At 45.3% G+C, this 23584-nt stretch overlaps 2 protein-coding genes across 3 annotated transcripts; one reads left to right on the plus strand and one right to left on the minus strand.

Moving 5' to 3' along the window:
* Positions 1–346: 346 nt before the first annotated feature.
* LOC121838626 (epithelial membrane protein 2-like) lies at positions 347–17646 on the plus strand. Of its 2 annotated transcripts, none has more exons than XM_042314746.1 (5): positions 347–500; positions 10347–10445; positions 12342–12450; positions 13001–13141; positions 17270–17646. In XM_042314746.1, the coding sequence occupies exons 2-5, from the start codon at positions 10368–10370 to the stop codon at positions 17437–17439; spliced, it is 498 nt and encodes a 165-aa protein (XP_042170680.1). In that variant the 5' UTR covers positions 347–500; positions 10347–10367; the 3' UTR covers positions 17440–17646. The 2 variants fall into 2 exon arrangements, with proteins under 2 accessions (XP_042170680.1, XP_042170681.1); XM_042314747.1 differs by lacking the exon at positions 347–500 and adding an exon at positions 9185–9208.
* Positions 3703–5102, minus strand: LOC121844526 (early nodulin-75-like; the record flags this gene model as incomplete). Its single annotated transcript, XM_042314745.1, has 2 exons — positions 5085–5102; positions 3703–4817 (listed from the first exon to the last, which is right to left on the minus strand). Coding segments are annotated over exons 1-2 (1133 nt in total), but the record flags the coding sequence as incomplete, so codon positions are not given.
* Positions 17647–23584: the final 5938 nt, after the last annotated feature.

Here is a 23584-nt window from a genome sequence, read left to right on the forward strand (position 1 = left end):
CCTACGGTGGCCTTTCTCAATAGCAAGGCTATGCTCACTGAGTCTGTACATAGTCAAAGCTTGCCTTAATTTTGGGTCAGTCACAGTGGTCAGGTTTTCTGCCACTGTGTACTCTCTGTTTACTCTCTGTGTTTAGGGCCAAATAGCATTCTAGTTTGTTCTGTTTTTTTGTTAATTCTTTCCAATGTGTCAAGTAATTATCTTTTTGTTTTCTCATGATTTGGTTGGGTCTAATTGTGCTGCTGTCCTGGGGCTCTGTGGGGTGTGTTTGTGTTTGTGAACACTCTGTGTTCTCTCTCTTTCTCCGTGCTCCTCCCGACAACACAGGACAGAATTTACAGACCACACCCAACCACAGAGTCAGGCGCGTACACGACACAGTAGCCGGGGTCGAGCACCGCTACTTCTCTTACTACTACGACAAACCTACGGTCACGTTTCTACTACATCTCTCTCTCCATCTAGCGCGACGTCTGCTGCCCCGTTCTACAGTTCATTTGGTGAGTAGCTCGCTACTTCATTTATTACAGGTTTACAACTCTTCATAATAAATGATGTTAATTTTGTTAAAAAAAACCTAAATCGGATAACTGTCTTGAACTTTTCCTGTTTGAGTGGGGAAATTATTGATTAGGCTATTTTATGGCGTGGTAGGTTTGAAATAATGTGTGTACTCAATGGTGTGGCAGGAGAATGTAACTTTTACTGAAGTTAGTAATTTAATTTCCACTGAGTTGAATTTTTGGTTCCTGCCAATGAAAGGGGCGTCGTCTGTCTAGGCGTTTGTCTCAACGAATGGATGTAGTTTCCTTCGTGTTCTATAATCCAGTCCGTTTGGTGGGTTTATATTGTATTTGTGTGCCGAGTCAACTACTGTGTGTGTGTGTGTGTGTGTGTGAGGAGCCAGTTTCCTTACAGCAGGAAAATAATCCTGCGGCAACAGGAAATGTGGATTATAATTAATGAACTTTTTTTTTTTCAGGGGTTGATTTTTTAAAAATCGTAAGGGAAAATCAAGTCTGACATAAAGTAGAAGCCTTTTTTTAAACCTCAAATATACGACAAGTTTTAAAACGCATCGTAGGAAAGTTCTCCTACAACCTAGTGCTCCAACTCCGTGGTTTCCAAACTGTTTCCCGTTGGGCACAAACTGTTCATAACCCTTTTCTTTTGTGGTTGGAGATCATTTTTTTGTCGTTTTTTTCCTCCCCAACAGTCTGGAGGAAAAGTGATAACGCAGTCAGCAGCCCTCTCTGTTTAACTTTAATCACGGATGTGTATGAAGCCTGGATATTTGACAGGTGGCGCTGTATTGAAACCACTCAGCCTCCATCTTGGCTCCCCCTCCACAAATGTAAATAATATTCTGGAATCTATATAAATGCGTTTAATAATGTTTACATTAGTTTCTGACACGTTTATTATATTAATGCATATTTTCTTGATTTATATATGTTTATGTTTGAGCTAAGCATAAAATATGAACAAATATATATATATATATATATATAACATGTTCCTCAAAGCATTTTTTTTTAGAGAGTACTAATGTTGCTGTCCCCACTACAACACTTTATTTAATTTAATTTTGTCCTTGGAACCTTTTATGGAAATACTAAAGAATTTCCTTCCTACGGAGTACTGCTCCTACAAGGGGAGTTCCAATATGGCCGACATGTGGCTGCAAAACAGCTCAATGGCCAAAACCATAGCAATATCAATCCAGAGTTTTATATACATCACTGGGTTTAATCGGATCATTTTATAGCCCTGGTGGAAGGAGCGCTCGGAGACGGTCGCGGACAAAACTTCTCCGTTGGCAGATTAACCTTCCTTGCTTTTCGCTTCCTAATGGCGCCCCCGTGTGGCCAAAAAGAGTCGTACTGGAACGTCTGAACAAAAGGAACTTTATGAATGAGCGTCATTCAAGTAATGTACGTTTGCGCCCCATGGGGATTTACTGTATATAACATTACGTTGCGTTACTGTTTCGCTTCAGTAAAAGACAACGCATTTGAATTCATTAGCAGCAATGAAACGGAGGCAGAACGTTGAGACCGGTTTGGGCTGCACAGTCTGGAAGACACACTGCCAGCCAGGCCCATCTGTCGCGGCAGGAATCATTTCAGCTCCATGCATTCCATTGGACGTCTATGTCCTGAGGATGTTGGCGGGGAAATGCCTTGAAACCCTGTATTTCCATGAGTCTGGATCTGAACGTTCCATCCCAGTCGTTGTTTGTTTGTTTGTTGTTTTCGTTTGAACCCTATCCGAAAACCTTCATCTTTAACCATTTGGAATGAATGGATAAACTTTAACGTTAGAATCTGAAGTTAAAATTGGTCAAACTGTGAGATCTTGTTGGGATTCTATTTTATATATCTGCAGTGTTCTAAACATTCTAAACTGTTCTGAACATTCTAAACTGTTCTGAACATTCTAAACTGTTCTGAACATTCTAAACTGTTCTAAACATTCTAAACTGTTCTGAACATTCTAAACTGTTCTGAACATTCTAAACTGTTCTGAACATTCTAAACTGTTCTGAACATTCTAAATCACCTTTGTCTGGGGGAGATGACATCATATGTTGTTACTGTTGTCAGTCCCCAGAGAGAGAGAGAGAGAGAGAGAGAGAGAGAGACGGAGAGAGAGAGAGAACACAATTCTACTCTTTCGTAAGCTGTTGTGAAAGTTGTGAAACTTGAGTGAAAGATTGGATGGATGGATGGATGAATGGGTGGATGAATGTCGCATTTCGCTACACTCGCATGAACATCTGCTAACCATGTGTTTGTGACCAATAAAATGTGATTTGATGAATGGACCTCATGTAGCAACACTGGGTCAGGGAAATGGCTGCACTATCAGGTGTGTGTAGTAAAGTACTAGAGTTGTAGACTGAATGATGTATGTCTTTTTTTTTGTCTAAAAATAATCTATATTGACCTTTTTTCACATTTTTACAATCATAAATAATTCTCATAAATACAAATCAACTTTCACATGAATACATGTGAGTTCATAAGGACATGATTGACAGGTTGAATTGACTCCATATTATTTCTTATTTTTTCAGTTTTGATTTGTAAAAAAAATATATATATAGTTTGAACAAAAAAAAGTTATTTTTAATAGTCTAATAGATATCTTGTCTTCTACATTTTACTGTTTTATATTGTCCACAATGTTCCATGGTTCCCTTTCCCTGCTGTGGAACATGGCCAATGTTCCATGGTTCCTTTTTCCCTGCTGTGGAACATGGCCAATGTTCCATGGTTCCATGGTTTTTTCCCTGCTGTGGAACATGGCCAATGTTCCATGGTTCCAATGTTCCATGGTTTTTCCCTGCTGTGGAACATGGCCATGTTCTGTGGAACATGTTCCATGGTTCCTTGGTTTTCCCTGCTGTGGAACATGGCCAATGTTCCATGGTTCCTTTTTCCCTGCTGTGGAACATGGCCAATGTTCCATGGTTCCTTTTTCCCTGCTGTGGAACATGGCCAATGTTCCATGGTTCCTTTTTTCCCTGCTGTGGAACATGGCCAATGTTCCATGGTTCCTTTTTCCCTGCTGTGGAACATGGCCAATGTTCCATGGTTCCTTTTTTCCCTGCTGTGGAACATGGCCAATGTTCCACTGTCTTTCTCAGCTCTCTCAGTTCCAAGCTGTTCAGAATGTTAGTTGGCAGTGTGTGTGTACGTGTCCACAGGGGGGATCTGAACCCTGGTCTCCTGATGGGGAACGGGGGGGAGGGATCTGAACCCTGGTCTCCTGATTGGGAACGGGGGTCTCCTGATTTTCCCTGGGAGATCTGAACCCTGGTCTCCTGATTGGGAACGGGGGGGGGATCTGAACCCTGGTCTCCTGATGGGGAATGGGGGAGGGATCTGAACCCTGGTCTCCTGGTTGGGGGAGGGATCTGAACCCTGGTCTCCTGGTTGGGGGGGGATCTGAACCCTGGTCTCCTGGTTGGGGGTCTGAACCCTGGTCTCCAGATTGGGGGATCTGAACCCTGGTCTTCTGGTTGGGAACGGGGGGTCTGAACCCTGGTCTCCTGGTTGGGGGGGGATCTGAACCCTGGTCTCCTGGTTGGGGGGTCTGAACCCTGGTCTCCTGATTGGGGGGCTCTGAACCCTGGTCTCCTGGAATGGGAACGGGGGGGGGGTCTGAACCCTGGTCTCCTGGTTGGGGGGGGTGTTGGGGGTCTGAACCCTGGTCTCCTGGATGAACCCTGGGGGGGTCTGAACCCTGGCCTCCTGGTTGGGGGGGTCTGAACCCTGGTCTCCTGGTTGGGGGGTCTGAACCCTGGTCTCCTGGTTGGGGGGGAGTCTGAACCCTGGTCTCCTGGTTGGGGGGGTCTGAACCCTGGTCTCCTGATTGGGGGTCTGAACCCTGGTCTCCTGATGGGGGGGGTCTGAACCCTGGTCTCCTGGTTGGGGGGTCTGAACCCTGGTCTCCTGGTTGGGGGATCTGAACCCTGGTCTCCTGATTGGGTACGGGGGGGGGGTCTGAACCCTGGTCTCCTGATGGGGGGTCTGAACCCTGGTCTCCTGGTTGGGGGGTCTGAACCATGGTCTCCTGGTTGGGGGGTCTGAACCCTGGTCTCCTGGTTGGGGGGTCTGAACCCTGGTCTCCTGATGGGGGGGGGTCTGAACTGAACCCTGGTCTCCTGATGGGGGGGGGTCTCTGAACCCTGGTCTCCTGATGGGGGGGGGTCTGAACCCTGGTCTTCTGGTTGGGGGGGGGTCTCTGAACCCTGGTCTCCTGATTGGGGGGGTCTGAACCCTGGTCTCCTGTTGGGGTCTGTCTGAACCCTGATGGGGAAAACTTTGTCTTGACCGTTATTAGGGGAAGCGTATCCCACTGAGGGAGGGGGGATTTTAAGAACACATTTGGTGAAAGAATGTCACTCATCTGTCGTCAATGAGTTTGGCAGAGCCTTTTGCGGTTGCTTCTCTTGTTACTGTGTGTGTGTGTCTCCCAGCTGATATTGAATGAACCATGAAAGCTGCTACTACTGCAGAGAGGAAAACACACACACACAGACACACACACACACACACACACACACACACACACACTGGCAGCAGTAGCAGCATATGGCTATAACATTACCACTGCTATAAAACATGAAGCTGGACAGACACACACACACACCACACACACACACACACTGATACTGTCAGCTGGTCTGCCACTGTGTCCTCTCTGTTTAGGGTCAGTCACTGTGGTCAGGTATTCTGCCACTGTGTACTCTCTGTTTGTTAATTCTTTCTAATGTGTCAAGTAATTATCTTTTTGTTTTCTCATGATTTGGTTGGGTCTAATTGTGTTGCTGTCCTGGGGCTCTGTGAGGTGTGTTTGTGAACAGAGCCCCAGGACCAGCTTGCGTAGGGGACTCTTCTCCAGGTTCATCTCTCTGTAGGTGATGGCTTTGTTGTGGAAGGTTTGGGAATCGCTTCCTTTGAGGTGGTTATAGAATTTAACAGCTCTTTTCTGGATTTTGATAATTAGTGAGTATCAGACTAATTCTGCTCTGCGTGCATTATTTGGTGTGTTATACATGGATGTTTTTGCAAAGTTGGTGTTTGTCCCATTTTGTGAAGTCTTGGTTGGTGAGCGGACCCCAGACCTCACAACCATAAAGGGCAATGGGTTCAATGACTGATTGTAGTATTTTTAGCCAAATCCTAATTGGTATGTTGAAATTTATGTTCCTTTTGATGGCATAGAAGGCCCTTCTTGCCTTGTCTCTCAGATCGTTCACAGCTTTGTGGAAGTTACCTGTGGCGCTGATGTTTAGGCCAAGGTATGTATAGTTTTTTGTGTGCTCTAGGGCAACAGTGTCTAGATGGTATTTGTGGTCTTGGCGACTGGACCTTTTTTCGAACACCATTATTTTGGTCTTACTGAGATTTACTGTCAGGGCCCAGGTCTGACAGAATCTGTGCAGAAGATCTAGGTGCTGCTGTAGACCCTCCTTGGTTGGGGACAGAAGCACCAGATCATCAACAAACAGTAGACGTTTGACTTCAGATTCTAGTAGGGTGAGGCCGGGTGCTGCAGACTGTTCTAGTGCCCGCGCCAATTCGTTGATATACGTGGTAGTCATTTCTCAGACCTGCCGCTTGTCCCCCCAGGAATGTGTACACACACACACACACACACACACACACACACACACACACACACACCACTAAGGACGGTTGAACGTCTTCCCCCCGGTAGTCATTTTGGGATTCCAGAGTCAGAGGGAAGCCTTTGAACCCAGCAGGACAGGACTGAGTGTGTGTGTGTGTCCTGCAGGGTCTGTGCTTTCTAAAGTTTGTCTCTAAACACACCGGATTCACGTTCAGTATTTATGTCTGAAACAAAATAAAGGACAACTAAATCAAATAACCCATGAAGGAATACGACTTTTACTGCTAAACGCGGGGCATGTTTGTTTTTACTGCTAAACGCGGGGCATGTTTGTTTTTACTGCTAAACGCGGGGCATGTTTGTTTTTACTGCTAAACGCGGGGCATGTTTTTTTTAAACGCGGGGCATGTTTGTTTTTCACTGCTAAACGCGGGGCATGTTTGTTTTTACTGCTAAACGCGGGGCATGTTGTTTTTACTGCTAAACGCGGGGCATGTTGTTTTTACTGCATGTTTTTTTAAACGCGGGGCATGTTGTTTTTACTGCTAAACGCGGGGCATGTTGTTTTACTGCTAAACGCGGGGCATGTTGTTTTTACTGCTAAACGCGGGGCATGTTGTTTTTACTGCTAAACGGGGCATGTTGTTTTTACTGCTAAACGCGGGGCATGTTGTTTTTACTGCTAAACGCGGGGCATGTTGTTTTTACTGCTAAACGCGGGGCATGTTGTTTTACTGCTAAACATGGGGCATGTTGTTTTACTGCTAAACAAGGGTCATGTTTTTTTTGTTTTTTACTGCTAAACGGGGTCATGGTTGTTTACTGCTAAACGTGGGTCATGGTTGTTTACTGCTAAATGTGGGTCATGGTTTTGGTTTTTAATGCTAAACACGGGTCATGTTTTTACTGCTAAATGTGGGTCATGTTTTTACTGCTAAATGTGGGTCATGGTTTTGGTTTTTAATGCTAAACACGGGTCATGTTTTTTTACTGCTAAACGCGGGTCATGGTTTTTACTGCTAAACACGGGTCATGTTTTTACTGCTAAACGTGGGTCATGGTTGTTTACTGCTAAATGTGGGTCATGGTTTTGGTTTTAACTGCTAAACACGGGTCATGTTTTTTTACTGCTCAACGTGGGTCATGGTTTTTAATGCTAAACGTGGGTCATGGTTTTTTACTGCTAAACACGGGTCATGTTTTTTACTGCTAAACGTGGGTCATGTTTTTACTGCTAAACGTGGGTCATGTTTTTACTGCTAAACGTGGGTCATGTTTTTACTGCTAAACGTGGGTCATGTTTTTACTGCTAAACGTGGGTCATGTTTTTACTGCTAAACACGGGTCATGTTTTTACTGCTAAACGTGGGTCATGTTTTTACTGCTAAATGTGGGTCATGGTTGTTTACTGCTAAACGTGGGTCATGGTTGTTTACTGCTAAATGTGGGTCATGGTTTTGGTTTTAATGCTAAACACGGGTCATGGTTTTTTACTGCTAAACGTGGGTCATGGTTTTACTGCTAAACACGGGTCATGTTTTTACTGCTAAACGTGGGTCATGGTTGTTTACTGCTAAATGTGGGTCATGGTTTTGTTTTTACTGCTAAACACGGGTCATGTTTTTTTACTGCTCAACGCGGGTCATGGTTTTTACTACTAAACGTGGGTCATGGTTTTTACTGCTAAACACGGGTCATGTTTTTACTGCTAAACGTGGGTCATGGTTGTTTAACTGCTAAACGTGGGTCATGGTTTTGTTTTTTACTGCTAAACGTGGGTCATGGTTTTTTTTTTTACTGCTAAACGCGGGTCATGGTTTTACTGCTAAACGTGGGTCATGTTTTTTACTGCTAAACGCGGGTCATGGTTTTGAGTGGAACATAACAGCAGAGAAGATGTAACACACGGTTCCATACCTGGTCAGGAGGACCCTGTCAGTCACACTTGGACGGACACTAGTTGGACGGACACTAGACACGGTTTCACTAGTGTTCTGGTGGGTTGGTTGGTTGGTTGGTTGGTTGGGGGGATGGGTGGGTGGGTGTGTAAGTGAGTAGCTGGATTACTCGCTGTCTCTCTCTCTCTACAATCTGTTTGTGTTCTAAGTGGTGAAGACCTAGAGGAGGAGGAGGTGAAGACCTAGAGGAGGTGAAGACCTAGAGGAGGAGGAGGTGAAGACCTAGAGGAGGAGGAGACCAGGCAGAGGAGGAGGAGACCAGGCGGAGGAGGAGGAGGAGGAGGAAGAGACCAGGAGGAGGAGGAGGAGGTGAAGACCAGGAGGAGGAGTAGGAGACCAGGAGGAGGAGGAGGTGAAGACCAGGAGGAGACCAGGAGGAGGAGGAGGTGAAGACCAGGAGGAGGAGGTGGTGAAGACCAGGAGCAGGAGGTGGTGAAGACCAGGAGGAGGAGTAGGAGACCAGGAGGAGGAGGAGGTGAAGACCAGGAGGAGAAGGAGGTGAAGACCAGGAGGAGGAGGTGGTGAAGACCAGGAGGAGGAGATCAGGAGGAGGAGGGGTGAAGACCAGGAGAAGGAGGTGGTGAAGACCAGGAGGAGGAGGTGAAGACCAGGAGGAGGAGGTGGTGAAGAACAGGAGGAGGTGGAGACCAGGAGGAGGAGAACAGGAGGAGGAGGAGGAGACCAGGAGGAGGAGGTGAAGACCAGGAGGAGACCAGGAGGAGGTGGTGAAGACCAGGAGGAGGAGGAGGAGGAGGTGGTGAAGACCAGGAGGAGGAGATCAGGAGGAGGAGGGGGTGAAGACCAGGAGGAGGTGGTGAAGACCAGGAGGAGGGGGTGAAGACCAGGAGGAGGAGGTGGTGAAGACCAGGAGGAGGAGACCAGGAGGAGGAGGTGGTGAAGAACAGGAGGAGGAGGTGGTGAAGAACAGGAGGAGGTGGAGACCAGGAGGAGGAGACACAGGAGGAGGAGGAGACCAGGAGGAGGAGGTGAAGACCAGGAAGAGACCAGGAGGAGGAGGAGCTGGTGAAGACCAGGAGGAGGAGGAGGAGGTGGAGACCAGGAGGAGACCAGGAGGAGGAGGAGGTGAAGACCAGGAGGAGGAGGAGGTGGAGACCAGGAGGAGGAGGAGGTGAAGACCAGGAGGAGGAGGAGGAGGTGAAGACCAGGAGGAGGAGGAGGAGGAAGTGAAGACCAGGAGGAGGAGGAGGAGGAGGTGAAGACCAGGAGGAGGAGGAGGTAAAGAGCTTCAAACAGAAGACTCAACAGTTCTACACGTGGAAGAGGGAAGGAGCTTAGTGGTGTTGGAAGCTCTCTCCTCTCGCTTCCATCATTTGTTCCATGGCTGAAGTCTGTTTCAGCGGTGTGTGTGTGTGTGTGTGAGCGAGAGCGAGAGATCTAAGGACTGTGTTATATAAAAAAAAGAGAAGAAATTACATTAAAAGTGAAATCTAAGTCAGCATTTTCCACTGAAAGAGGGAACTGGGTCGGGGCCCTACATCTAACATCGTCTATTAGGATGATTTGATGGCTTTGATGCCAACTACTGAGTTAGAATAGGAGAGAGAGAGAGATATATTCCAATTGGCTATTCTTTAACTCTTAACCGCTCTGGTATCTTCCCCAATATTCCCAATCCTTCCATAACAAAGCCATCACCACAGAGAGATGAACCTGGAGAAACCCATTACTCATCTGTTGATTGGCTCCTCAGTCATCATTAATCATCTGTTGATTGGCTCCTTAGTCATCGTTACTCATCTGTTGATTGGCTCCTTAGTCATCGTTACTCATCTGTTGATTGGCTCCTTAGTCATCCTTAATGATCTGATTGGCTCCTCAGTCATCGTTACTCATCTGTTGATTGGCTTCTCAGTCATCATTACTCATCTGTTGATTGGCTCCTCAGTCATCATTACTCATCTGTTGATTGGCTCCTCTGTAATCATTCTGTTGATTGTCTCAAATGTGGCACAGAAAGGAAAGCTTTAGCTGTAGTTGGGATTTAGTTTCCTCTTAGCATTAGGATTAGTGCTGAATGAGAAATCCATCCGCTGAGGTTATTAACCTTGCGTGGTACTGGACAGCCTTCACAACAGACCCGTCTAGTTCACAACAGACCCGTCTAGTTCACAACAGACCCGTCTACCGCAGCACAGGAATGTATCCTGTTGTAGTTCACACAAGGAGTTTCCTGCTTGATTATTGTGAACTATATAATCTCTCTCTCTCTCTCTCTCTCTCTAGGTTCCCGTGTAACAGGCAGACATGTTGGTGATTTTAACCTTCATCCTCCTCTTCCACGTCATCTCAGTCATCCTCCTCTTCATCAGCACCATCAACAACGTACAGTACCAAACCCAGCCCTTTGTCCAAACGTCACTTAAACATTCTGACTCTCCCCCCCCCCACATTGTTACGTTACAGCCTTATTCTAAAATGGATTGATCCCTCTCTCATGAATCTACACACAATACCCCATAATGACATCACAATACCCCATAATGACATCACAATACCCCATAATGACATCACAATACCCCATAATGACATCACAATACCATGTAATGACAGTGAAAACAGGAATTTTCAAAATTTTACCAAATGTATTAAAAATGAACAGAAATATTTGAGGTAAAAAGCCTCTCTCTGGTACAAGTGGGACGGTATCGTCCCACCTCGACAACAACCAGTGAAATTGCAGGGCGCCAAATTCAAAACAACAGAAATCTCATAATTAAAATTCTTCAAACATACAAGTATTATACACCATTTTAAAGATAAACTTGTTGTAAATTCAGCCCATACAGCCATTTTCCAGCCAAGGAGAGGGATCACAATAGTTAGAAATAGCGATTTTAAAATAATCACTTACCTTTGATGATCTTCATCTGGTGGCACTCCCAGGTCTCCATGTTAGACAATAAATGTTATTTTTGTTCGATAATGTCCCTCTTTATGACTAAAAACCTCCTTTTTTGTTTGTGCGTTTAGTCCAGTAATCCGAATGCACAAAGCGCGGCCACTAAGTCCAGACGAAAAGTTATTATTTAAAAAAACAATTTTTATAAAAGTTTGTAGAAACATGTCAAACGATGTTTAAAAATCAATCCTCCTGTTTGTCATAAATAATCAATAATATTTCAACCGGACAAAAGCTTCGTCAATAGAAAAGGGGAAACAAGAAAGGCTCCCAATCACGCGCTGGACTCATGTCTGGAAATCTCCACTGTCCACTCAATGAAAGTGCTGTATCGCCCTCATTTTTCAGAGTAGAAGCCTGAAACAATGCCTAACGACTGGCTACATGTAGAAGAAGCCATAGAGATCATGAACTGGGTCATAAGTCTTTGTATGGTGGATAAGCTTTCAATGGAAAAACAGCCTTTCAAAATAATAGCACTTCCTGGTTGGATTTTCCTCAGGTTTTCACCTGCCATATCTGTTATGTTACACTCACAGACATTATTTTAATCGTTTTGGAAACTTTCGAGTGTTTTCTATCCAAATCTACTAATTATATGCATATCCTAGCTTCTGGGCCTGAGTAGCAGGCAGTTTAATTTGTGCTATCCTTTTTCATCCAAAATTCCGAATGCTGCCCCCTACCCTAGTGAAGTTAATCCATTTTAGAACAAGGCTATAAACGTAACAAAATGTGGAACAATTCAAGGGGTCTGAATACCTTCCGAAGGCACATTCCACAGCGTCTTGTGAGATTTATTCTAATCCTTTCTCTGAGCTTATATGACCTGTTCTTGCCATAATATGGACTCAGTCTTTTACCAAATAGGGTTATATTCTGTATACCCCCCCCAACCTTGTCCCAACCTTGTCCCAACTGATTGGCCAACTGATTGGCTTAAACGCATTAAGAAGTTTAAAAATATATATATTTTTTCAAGGCACACCTGTTAATTGAAATGCATTCCAGGTGACTACCTTATGAAGCTGGTTGAGAGAATGCCAAGAGTTTACAAAGCTGTCATCAAGGCAAAGGGTGGCTACTTTCAAGAATCTCAAATATAAAATATATTTTGATTTATTTAACATTTTTTGGGGGGGGGTTACTACATGATTCCATATGTGTTATTTCATAGTTCTGATGTCTTCACTATTATTCTACAATGTATAAAATAGTTTTAAAAAATCTAAAATAAAAGGAACATCCCTGGAATGAGTAGGTGTGTCCAAACTGTTGACTGGTGCTGTATTTTATAGCTACATCCTCTCTCCGTCTAGGCATGGTGGGTGGCGTCTGCTCCAGGAGGCAACGTGATTTACACTGACCTGTGGTACTCCTGTAACGTTACATGTCTCCCTGTCAAGAACAGCGCTTCCACTGACGCAGGTAACCTAGCAACCAGGACTTATCACGAAGGATGTGTGTGTCTGTTTGTAGACATCTCTCTCTCTGTCTCTCTCTCTCTGTGTGTCTCTGTCTGTCTCTCTCTCTCTGTGTCTCTGTCTGTCTCTCTCTCTCTCTGTGTGTCTCTGTCTCTCTCTCTCTCTCTCTCTCTGTGTCTCTGTCTCTCTCTCTCTGTGTCTCTGTCTCTCTCTCTGTCTGTCTCTCTCTCTCTCTGTGTGTCTCTGTCTCTCTCTCTCTCTGTGTCTCTGTCTCTCTCTGTGTGTCTCTGTCTCTGTGTCTCTCTCTCTCTCTCTCTCTGTCTCTCTGTCTCTCTCTCTCTCTCTCTGTGTCTCTGTCTCTCTCTGTCTCTCTCTCTCTCTCTGTGTGTCTCTCTCTCTCTGTGTCTCTCTCTCTCTCTGTCTCTCTCTCTCTCTCTCTCTCTCTCTGTCTTTCTCTGTGTGTAACACTCCTCTCTCTCTCTCTGTGTCTCTCTCTCTCTCTGTCTTTCTCTGTGTGTAACACTCCTCTGTAACACTCCTCTCTCTCTCTCTAGTCTATCTACAGGCTGTCCAGGCCACTATGATCCTGTCCACAATTCTCTGCTGCGTGGGTTTCTTTGTGTTCATCCTTCAGCTCTTCAGACTGAAACAAGGAGAGAGATTTGTCTTTACAGCCATCATCCAGCTACTGGCTAGTGAGTACCCAATACTTGGAATACTAAATCTACCAATCAAAGACAGCTACTGGCTAGTGAGTACCCAATACTGGGCTAGTGAGTACCCAATACTGGGAATCCTACATCTACCAATCAAAGACAGCTACTGGCTAGTGAGTACCCAATACTTGGAATACTAAATCTACCAATCAAAGACAGCTACTGGCTAGTGAGTACCCAATACTTGGAATACTAAATCTACCAATCAAAGACAGCTACTGGCTAGTGAGTACCCAATACTGGGAATACTAAATCTACCAATCAAAGACAGCTACTGGCTAGTGAGTACCCAATACTGGGAATCCTAAATCTACCAATCAAAGACAGCTACTGGCTAGTGAGTACCAATACTGGGAATACTAAATCTACCAATCAAAGACAGCTACTGGCTAGTGAGTACCCAATACTGGGAATCCTACATCTACCAATCAAAGACAGCTACTGGCTAGTGAGTACCCAATACTGGGAATCCTACATCTACCAATCAAAGACAGCTACTGGCTAGTGAGTACCAATACTGGGAATACTAAATCTACCAATCAAAGACAGCTACTGGCTAGTGAGTACCAATACTGGGAATACTAAATCTACCAATCAAAGACAGATACTGGCTAGTGAGTACCCAATACTGGGAATACTACATCTACCAATCAAAGACAGCTACTGGCTAGTGAGTACCCAATACTGGGAATACTAAATCTACCAATCAAAGACAGCTTGTTGTGTTACAGCCTGAATTTAAAAATGGTGTGTCGCTGGCCTACCCACAATCCCCCATAATGGTCCTGGGTTCGGCCGGTGTAGGCCGTCATTGTAAATAAGAATGTGTTCTTAACTGACTTGCTTAGTTAAATAAAGATAAAATAAAAATATAAATAAAATAAATAAATAAATGCCTAGTTAACAAAAAAAGGTTTAAATAAACACATAAAAACATAAAAAATAAAATAAATAATAAAATAAATACAAACTAATTAAATGTAAATAATGTAAATGTGGAAGTATGTTTTTTTTGTTTTTTTTTAAAACATTTTTTTACAAACTAATTAAAAATGAAAAGCTGAAATGTCTTGAGAAAAGTAAGTATTCAATCTCATTGTTATGGTAAAGAGCATAAATAAGTTCAGGAGTAAAAAATGTCCTTAGCAAGTCACATAATAAGTTGCATGGACTCACTCTGTGTGCAATAATAGTGTTTAACATGAGTTCTGAATGACTACCTCATCTCTGTTCCCCACACATGCATATGTACGGTCCCTCAGTCGAGTAGTGAATTTCAAACACAGATTCAACCACAAAGACCAGGGAGGTTTTCCAAGGCCTCACAGAAGGACTCTTATTTATTATTTTACGTTCCCTTTTAACGAGGCAAGTCAATTACGAACTAATTCCTATTTTCAATTACGGCCTCGTAACAGTGGGTTGTTTTACCTGGTCGGCTCGGGGGATTCGATCTTGCAACCTTCCGGTGACTAGTCCAATGCTCTAACCACTAGGCAACCTACCTCCTCTACACTCTAACCACTAGGCTACCATGGTAGATGGTAATAAAACAAAGAGTCTTTGAGCACGGTGAAGTTATTAATTACACTTTGGATGGTGTGTCAATACACCCAGTCACTACAAAGATACAGGCGTCCTTCCTAACTCAGTTGCCTGGAGAGGAAGGAAACTGCTCAGGGATTTCACCATGAGGCCAAAGGTGACTTTAAAACAGTTACAGAGTTTAATGGCTGTGATAGGAGAAAACTGAGGATGGATCAACAACATTGTAGTTACTCCACAATACTAAACTAAATGACAGAGTGGAAAGAAGGAACTCTATGTCCTGAATACAAAATGTTATGCTTGTGGCAAATCCAACACACCACTCTTTTATTTTCAAGCATGGCTACATCATGTTATGGGTATGCTTGTCATCTACTTGGACTAGGGAGTTTTTTAGGATAGAAAGAAAAAGAATGGAGTTAAGCACAGACAAAATCCTAGAGGGAAAAACTGGTTCAGTCTGCTTTCCATCAGACACTGGGAGATGAATTCACCTTTCAGCAGGACAATAACCTAAAACACCAAGACCAAATCTACACTGGGGCTGATTACCAAGACGACAGTGAGGATAACCTGGGAGATGAATTCACCTTTCAGCAGGACAATAACCTAAAACACCAAGGCCAAATCTACACTGGAGTTGTTTACCAACAAGACATTGAATGTTCCTGAGTGACCTAGATATAGTATTGACTTTAAATCGGCTTGAAAACCTATGCCAAGACTTGAAAAATGGCTGTGTAGCAATGATCAACAACCAATTTGACAGAGCTTGAAGAATTTTAAAAAGAATGTGTAAATATTGTAAAATGCAGGTGTGCAAAGCTCTTAGAGACTTACCCTGAAAGACGCACAGCTCTTAGAGACTTACCCAGTAAGACTCACAGCTCTTAGAGACTGACCCAGTAAGACTCACAGCTCTTAGAGACTGACCCTGAAAGACTCACAGCTCTTAGAGACTTACCCAGTAAGACTCACAGCTCTTAGAGACTAACCCAGAAAGACTCACAGCTCTTAGAGACTTACCCAGTAAGACTCACAGCTCTTAGAGACTTACCCAGAAAGCTCACCCTGAAAGACTCTTAGAGACTTGACCCTGAAAGACTCACAGCTCTTAGAGACTTACCCAGAAAGACTCACAGCTCTTAGAGACTTACCCAGAAAGACTCACAGCTCTTAGAGACTTACCCAGTAAGACTCACAGCTCTTAGAGACGTACCCAGTAAGACTCACAGCTCTTAGAGACTGACCCTGAAAGACTCACAGCTCTTAGAGACGTACAGCCGTAATCAATGCCAAAGTTGATTCTAACATTTATTGACTCAGGTATGAATTCTTATGTAAATGAGATTTCTGTATTTCATCTTCAATATATGTCTAAAAACACATTTTCACTTTGTCATTATGGGGTATTGTGATGTCATTGTGGGGTATTGTGATGTCATTGTGGGGTATTGTGATGTCATTGTGGGGTATTGTGATGTCATTATGGGGTATTGTGATGTCATTATGGGGTATCGTGATGTCATTGTGGTGTATTGTGATGTCATTATGGGGTATTGTGATGTTATTGTGGTATATTGTGATGTCATTATGGGGTATTGTGATGTCATTGTGGGGTATTGTGATGTCATGTAATCCATTTTGAATTCAGGCTGTAACACAACACAATGTGGAATAAGTCAAGGGGTGTGAATAATTTGTGAAGACGCTGTAAAGGAGGCCAGTGTTCCTGTTTTAAACGTCCTGTCAGTTGGAGGGGTTTTGTATCCTACCCCCTTCCTATCCTGGTTCCTAACCCCCCCTCCTCCTCCTCCTCCCCTCCTCCCCCAGGCCTGTGTTCCTGTATCCTACCCCCTTCCTCTCCTAGTTCCTAACCCCGCCCCTCCCTCCTCCTCCTCCTCCTCCTCCTCCCCCAGGCCTGTGTTCCTGTATCCTACCCCCTTCCTCTCCTAGTTCCTAACCCCCTCCTCCTCCTCCTCCTCCTCCCCCAGGCCTGTGTTCCTGTATCCTACCCCCTTCCTCTCCTAGTTCCTAACCCCCTCCCCCTCCTCCTCCTCCCCCAGGCCTGTGTTCCTGTATCCTACCCCCTTCCTCTCCTAGTTCCTAACCCCTCCCCTCCTCCTCCCCCAGGCCTGTGTTCCTGTATCCTACCCCCTTCCTCTCCTAGTTCCTAACCCCCCCCCCCTCCTCCTCCTCCTCCTCCTCCTCCTCCCCCAGGCCTGTGTTCCTGTATCCTACCCCCCCTTCCTCTCCTGGTTCCTAACCCCCTCCCCTCCTCCTCCTCCCCCAGGCCTGTGTTCCTGTATCCTACCCCCTTCCTCTCCTGGTTCCTAACCCCTCCCCTCCTCCTCCTCCTCCTCCCCCAGGCCTGTGTTCCTGTATCCTACCCCCTTCCTATCCTAGTTCCTAACCCCCCTCCTCCTCCCCAGGCCAGTGTTCCCGTATCCTACCTCCTTCCTATCCTAGTTCCTAACCCCCCTCCTCCCCCAGGCCAGTGTTCCCGCATCCTACCTCCTTCCTATCCTAGTTCCTAACCCCCCCCCTCCTCCTCCCCAGGCCTGTGTGTGATGATCGGAGCGTCCATCTACACGGCGGAGAGGGAGAGTTTTACGGAGGAGTCTCTAAGGAAGGGAGGATACGGTTCATCCTACGTCCTGGCCTGGATTAGTTTCCCCATGACTGTCATCAGTGGACTCATGTATCTGGTGCTGAGGAAACGCAAATAAAACACTCGTATCTCTACAAAGACACAAAACACAATGGAAATGTCAACAAAAACAACCTTGCCTGTAAGAAGAGAAGTGTTTTTTTTTTAAATAATTGAACAGAGGAAGTGTGTAAACTAACAGTCTATTAGCTAACTCTAAACATGCTGTTGTTAAGAGCGGTTGTTTTAAAAGACGTTTTCTCCACACTGTGTGGTTGGAATGAGACTGTGACGTATCAGCCTGGTTTTTTTGGGGGATGGAGTTTGGGCGTGGAGTTTCCATGGTGACGTCAATGCGGTAATTTTAAATAAATAATGGACCAATAAATGGTGTATAGTTGAATTACATGATGAACGATGGTTAAGACTGAGCAGGACAACACTGTGTTCAGTTCTACTAGAGTAAACCTAGTGTAGAAGGTGGAATATGGAGGATTGTCTGCCGGCCCATCTGTCTGTCTGCCTCCCTCCCTGCTGACCTGTCCATCTATCCGTCTGCCGGCATGTCCCTCTGCCTCCCTCCCTGCCCACCTGTCCGTCTGCCTCCCTCCCTGCCGGCCTGTCAGTCTGCCTGTCCGTCTGCCTCCCTCCCTGCCGGCCTGCCTCCCTCCCTGCCTCCCTCCCTGACGGCCTGCCTCCCTCCCTGCCTGCCGGCCTACCTCCCTCCCTGCCGGCCTGCCTCCCTCCCTGCCGGCCTGCCTCCCTCCCTGCCTGTCTCGCTCCCTGCCGGCCTGTCTCCCTCCCTGCCGGCCGGCCTGTCCGCCTGTCTCCCTCCCTCCCTGCCGGCCTGTCTCCCTCCCTCCCTCCCTCCCTGCCGGCCTGCTCCCCTCCCTCCCTGCCGGCCTGCCTGCCTCCCTCCCTGCCGGCCTGCCTCCCTCCCTCCCTGTCTCCCTCCCTCCCTGCCGGCCTGTCTCCCTCCCTCCCTGCCGGCCTGTCTCCCTCCCTCCCTGCCGGCCTGTCTCCCTCCCTCCCTGCCGGCCTGTCTCCCTCCCTCCCTGCCGGCCTGTCTCCCTCCCTCCCTGCCGGCCTGTCTCCCTCCCTCCCTGCCGGCCTGTCTCCCTCCCTGCCGGCCTGTCTCCCTCCCTGCCGGCCTGTCTCCCTCCCTGCCGGCCTGTCCATCTGCCTCCCTCCCTCCCCTCCCTGCCTGTCCGTCTGTCTGCTTGCTGGTCTATCTGATGAAAGATGCTGAGGTTAATATCGAGGACATTAAAGAATAGGGGAATAAGGACGATCCACTATCTAACTGGAATAAAAACAATGGAATCCACTAGAACACGGAGTCTGAGTCTTCACTGATACAATACAACCACTATAGTGGGTCCCATAGACACAGTCTGTTATAACAGGGGTCTGACGTCTCATAGACACAGTCAGTTATAACAGGGGTCTATAGTGGGGACGTCCCATAGACACAGTCTGTTATAACAGGGGTCTATAGTGGGGACGTCCCATAGACACAGTCTGTTATAACAGGGGTCTATAGGGGGACGTCCCATAGACACAGTCTGTTATAACAGGGGTCTATAGTGGGGACGTCCCATAGACACAGTCTGTTATAACAGGGGTCTATAGTGGGGACGTCCCATAGACACAGTCTGTTATAACAGGGGTCTATAGTGGGGACGTCCCATAGACACAGTCTGTTATAACAGGGGTCTGACGGGGGACGTCCCCACTATAACCGGGTCTATAGGGGGACGTCTCATAGACACAGTCTGTTATAACAGGGGTCTATAGTGGGGACGTCCCATAGACACAGTCTGTTATAACAGGGGTCTATAGTGGGGACGTCCCATAGACACAGTCTGTTATAACAGGGGTCTATAGTGGGGACGTCCCATAGACACAGTCTGTTATAACAGGGTCTACATGACATCAGTCTGTTATAACAGGGTCTACATGACATCAGTCTGTTATAACAGGGTCTACATGACATCAGTCTGTGTTATAACAGGGTCTACATGACATCAGTCTGTGTTATAACAGGGTCTACATGACATCAGTCTGTTATAACAGGGTCTACATTACATTAGTCTGTTATAACAGGGTCTACATTACATCAGTCTGTTATAACAGGGTCTACATGGCATCAGTCTGTGTTATAACAGGGTCTACATGACATCAGTCTGTTATAACAGGGTCTACATGACATCAGTCTGTGTTATAACAGGGTCTACATGATATCAGTCTGTTATAACAGGGTCTACATGACATCAGTCTGTTATAACAGGGTCTACATAACATCAGTCTGTGTTATAACAGGGTCTACATGACATCAGTCTGTGTTATAACAGGGTCTACATTACATCAGTCTGTGTTATAACAGGGTCTACATGACATCAGTCTGTGTTATAACAGGGTCTACATGACATCAGTCTGTAATTGTTTCCATAGAGATAGATTAATTTAGATTAGATTCACACAACAGTGGTAGGCTTGATTACCAACAACGACGAGACGGCCTACAGGGAGGAGGTGAGGGCCCTCGGAGTGTGGTGTCAGGAAAATAACCTCACACTCAACGTCAACAAAACTAAGGAGATGATTGTGGACTTCAGGAAACAGCAGAGGGAACACCCCCCATCCACATCGATGGAACAGTAGTGGAGAGGGTAGCAAGTTTTAAGTTCCTCGGCATACACATCACAGACAAACTGAATTGGTCCACTCACACAGACAGCATCGTGAGGAAGGCGCAGCAGCGCCTCTTCAACCTCAGGAGGCTGAAGAAATTCGGCTTGTCACCAAAAGCACTCACAAACTTCTACAGATGCACAATCGAGAGCATCCTGGCGGGCTGTATCACCGCCTGGTATGGCAACTGCACCGCCCTCAACCGTAAGGCTCTCCAGAGGGTAGTGAGGTCTGCACAACGCATCACCGGGGGCAAACTACCTGCCCTCCAGGACACCTACACCACCCGATGCTACAGGAAGGCCATAAAGATCATCAAGGACATCAACCACCCGAGCCACTGCCTGTTCACCCCGCTGCCATCCAGAAGGCGAGGTCAGTACAGGTGCATCAAAGCTGGGACCGAGAGACTGAAAAACAGCTTCTATCTCAAGGCCATCAGACTGTTAAACAGCCACCACTAACATTGAGTGGCTACTGCCAACACACTGTCAATGACACTGACTCTACTCCAGCCACTTTAATCATGGGAATTGATGGGAAATGATGTAAATGTATCGCTAGCCACTTTAAACAATGCTACCTTATATAATGTTACTTACCCTACATTGTTCATCTCATATGCATACGTTGATACTGTACTCTATATCATCGACTGCATCCTTATGTAATACATGTATCACTATGCCACTTGGTTTACATACTTATCTCATATGTATATACTGTACTCGATATCATCTACTGTATCTTGCCTATGCTGCTCTGTACCATCACTCATTCATATATCCTTATGTACATATTCTTTATCCCCTTACACTGTGTATGACAGTAGTTTTTTTTGGAATTGTTAGTTAGATTACTTGCTCGTTATTACTGCATTGTCGGAACTAGAAGCACAAGCATTTCGCTACACTCGCATTAACATCTGCTAACCATGTGTATGTGACAAATAAAATTTGATTTGATTTATAGCATTCTATTTGATTAGATTCTATAGCATTCTATTTTATTCTATTAGATTAGATTCTATAGCATTCTATTTGATTAGATTCTATAGCATTCTATTTGATTCTATTATATTAGATTCTATAGCATTCTATTTGATTCTATTAGATTAGATTCTATAGCATTCTATTTTATTCTATTAGATTAGATTCTATAGCATTCTATTTGATTCTATTAGATTAGATTCTATAGCATTCTATTTGATTCTATTATATTAGATTCTATAGCATTCTATTTGATTCTATTATATTAGATTCTATAGCATTCTATTTGATTCTATTAGATTAGATTCTATAGCATTCTATTTGATTAGATTCTATAGCATTCTATTTTATTCTATTAGATTAGATTCTATAGCATTCTATTTGATTAGATTCTATAGCATTCTATTTGATTCTATTATATTAGATTCTATAGCATTCTATTAGATTCTATAGCATTCTATTCTACCCCAACGGCAGCTTCTGTTTGGCTCTGTTGTTTCCATAGAGACAGAGCCCCCCCTGGGCTCATCATGGGAGTTGTTCAATATATTTTATATTAAAGTGGCATCTTGTCCCCAGTGATCATTGGTCCTGGTAACTGTATAGGTCAATGTCTGCGTCCCCCATTCTCCACCCTAAAACCCCAAGTGCACACTTGTGGAAAAGGGTGTAGACTCGGGACACAAAAGCCTAGGAATGAAAGTGCTAGTTGAGAGACTGTGGTGTTTCTGGGGATCTGGCGCCACCTGCTGGTGAACCACAGCTCAGTGTCTGTTTTCATAAAGCGTCTCAGTGTATGGGGTGCTGATCTAGGATCAGTTTGGCTTATTCCAATCATGATGAATAATATGAAAATGTCCAGGGAGACACCTGATCCTAGATCAGGACAGAGAGATGTTTAAAAAAATAATACAGGTGTAGATACTCTACTACTACAAAGGATCTGGTAACTCCACAGTCCTGGAGAGAGATGGTCTCTATTCAAAGGGTCTGGTAACTCCACAGTCCTGGAGAGAGATGGTCTCTATTCAAAGGGTCTGGTAACTCCACAGTCCTGGAGAGAGATGGTCTCTATTCAAAGGGTCTGGTAACTCCACAGTCCTGGAGAGAGATGATCTCTATTCAAAGGGTCTGGTAACTCCACAGTCCTGGAGAGAGATGGTCTCTATTCAAAGGGTCTGGTATCTCCACAGTCCTGGAGAGTCTCTATTCAAAGGGTCTGGTATCTCCACAGTCCTGGAGAGAGATGATCTCTATTCAAAGGGTCTGGTAACTCCACAGTCCTGGAGAGAGATGGTCTCTATTCAAAGGGTCTGGTATCTCCACAGTCCTGGAGAGAGATGGTCTCTATTCAAAGGGTCTGGTATCTCCACAGTCCTGGAGAAAGATGGTCTCTATTCAAAGGGTCTGGTAACTCCACAGTCCTGGAGAGAGAAGGTCTCTATTCAAAGGGTCTGGTGACTCCACAGTCCTGGAGAAAGATGGTCTCTATTCAAAGGGTCTGGTATCTCCACAGTCCTGGAGAGTCTCTATTCAAAGGGTCTGGTGACTCCACAGTCCTGGAGAGATGGTCTCTATTCAAAGGGTCTGGTAACTCCACAGTCCTGGAGAGAGATGGTCTCTATTCAAAGGGTCTGGTATCTCCACAGTCCTGGAGAGAGATGGTCTCTATTCAAAGGGTCTGGTAACTCCACAGTCCTGCAGAGAGATGGTCTCTATTCAAAGGGTCTGGTAACTCCACAGTCCTGGAGACAGATGGTCTCTATTCAAAGGGTCTGGTATCTCCACAGTCCTGGAGAGTCTCTATTCAAAGGGTCTGGTATCTCCACAGTCCTGGAGAGAGATGGTCTCTATTCAAAGGGTCTGGTATCTCCACAGTCCTGGAGAGAGATGGTCTCTATTCAAAGGGTCTGGTATCTCCACAGTCCTGGAGAGAGATGGTCTCTATTCAAAGGGTCTGGTAACTCCACAGTCCTGGAGAGAGATGGTCTCTATTCAAAGGGTCTGGTGACTCCACAGTCCTGGAGAGAGATGGTCTCTATTCAAAGGGTCTGGTATCTCCACAGTCCTGGAGAGAGATGGTCTCTATTCAAAGGGTCTGGTATTGCCACAGTCCTGGAGAGAGATGGTCTCTATTCAAAGGGTCTGGTAACTCCACAGTCCTGGAGAGAGATGGTCTCTATTCAAAGGGTCTGGTAACTCCACAGTCCTGGAGAGAGATGGTCTCTATTCAAAGGGTCTGGTAACTCCACAGTCCTGGAGGAGATGTGGGTATTTCTCCTGGGTATTTAGGCCATTGTATTTGAAAATCAGATGCGTTAGTGCTGGGTTGGGACAAAAGCCTGCACAGTGAGAAGCTCTGTAGACGTGGGCCATACAGACAAACCTTTCCATATCATCAAAGACACTTTACAAGGACAAGTTAGGAAACATATTTTATTATACAATGGTGGTTAAAATTTGAACAAGACAGTTATGAAATATCATCTGCTAAAAGGAGTGACTGGTAGTCATGACCAACATCACTAACAGAGTTGACTC

The sequence above is a fragment of the Oncorhynchus tshawytscha genome, unplaced genomic scaffold, assembly GCF_018296145.1.
Source record: "Oncorhynchus tshawytscha isolate Ot180627B unplaced genomic scaffold, Otsh_v2.0 Un_contig_5782_pilon_pilon, whole genome shotgun sequence".
Classification (NCBI taxonomy): domain Eukaryota; kingdom Metazoa; phylum Chordata; class Actinopteri; order Salmoniformes; family Salmonidae; genus Oncorhynchus; species Oncorhynchus tshawytscha.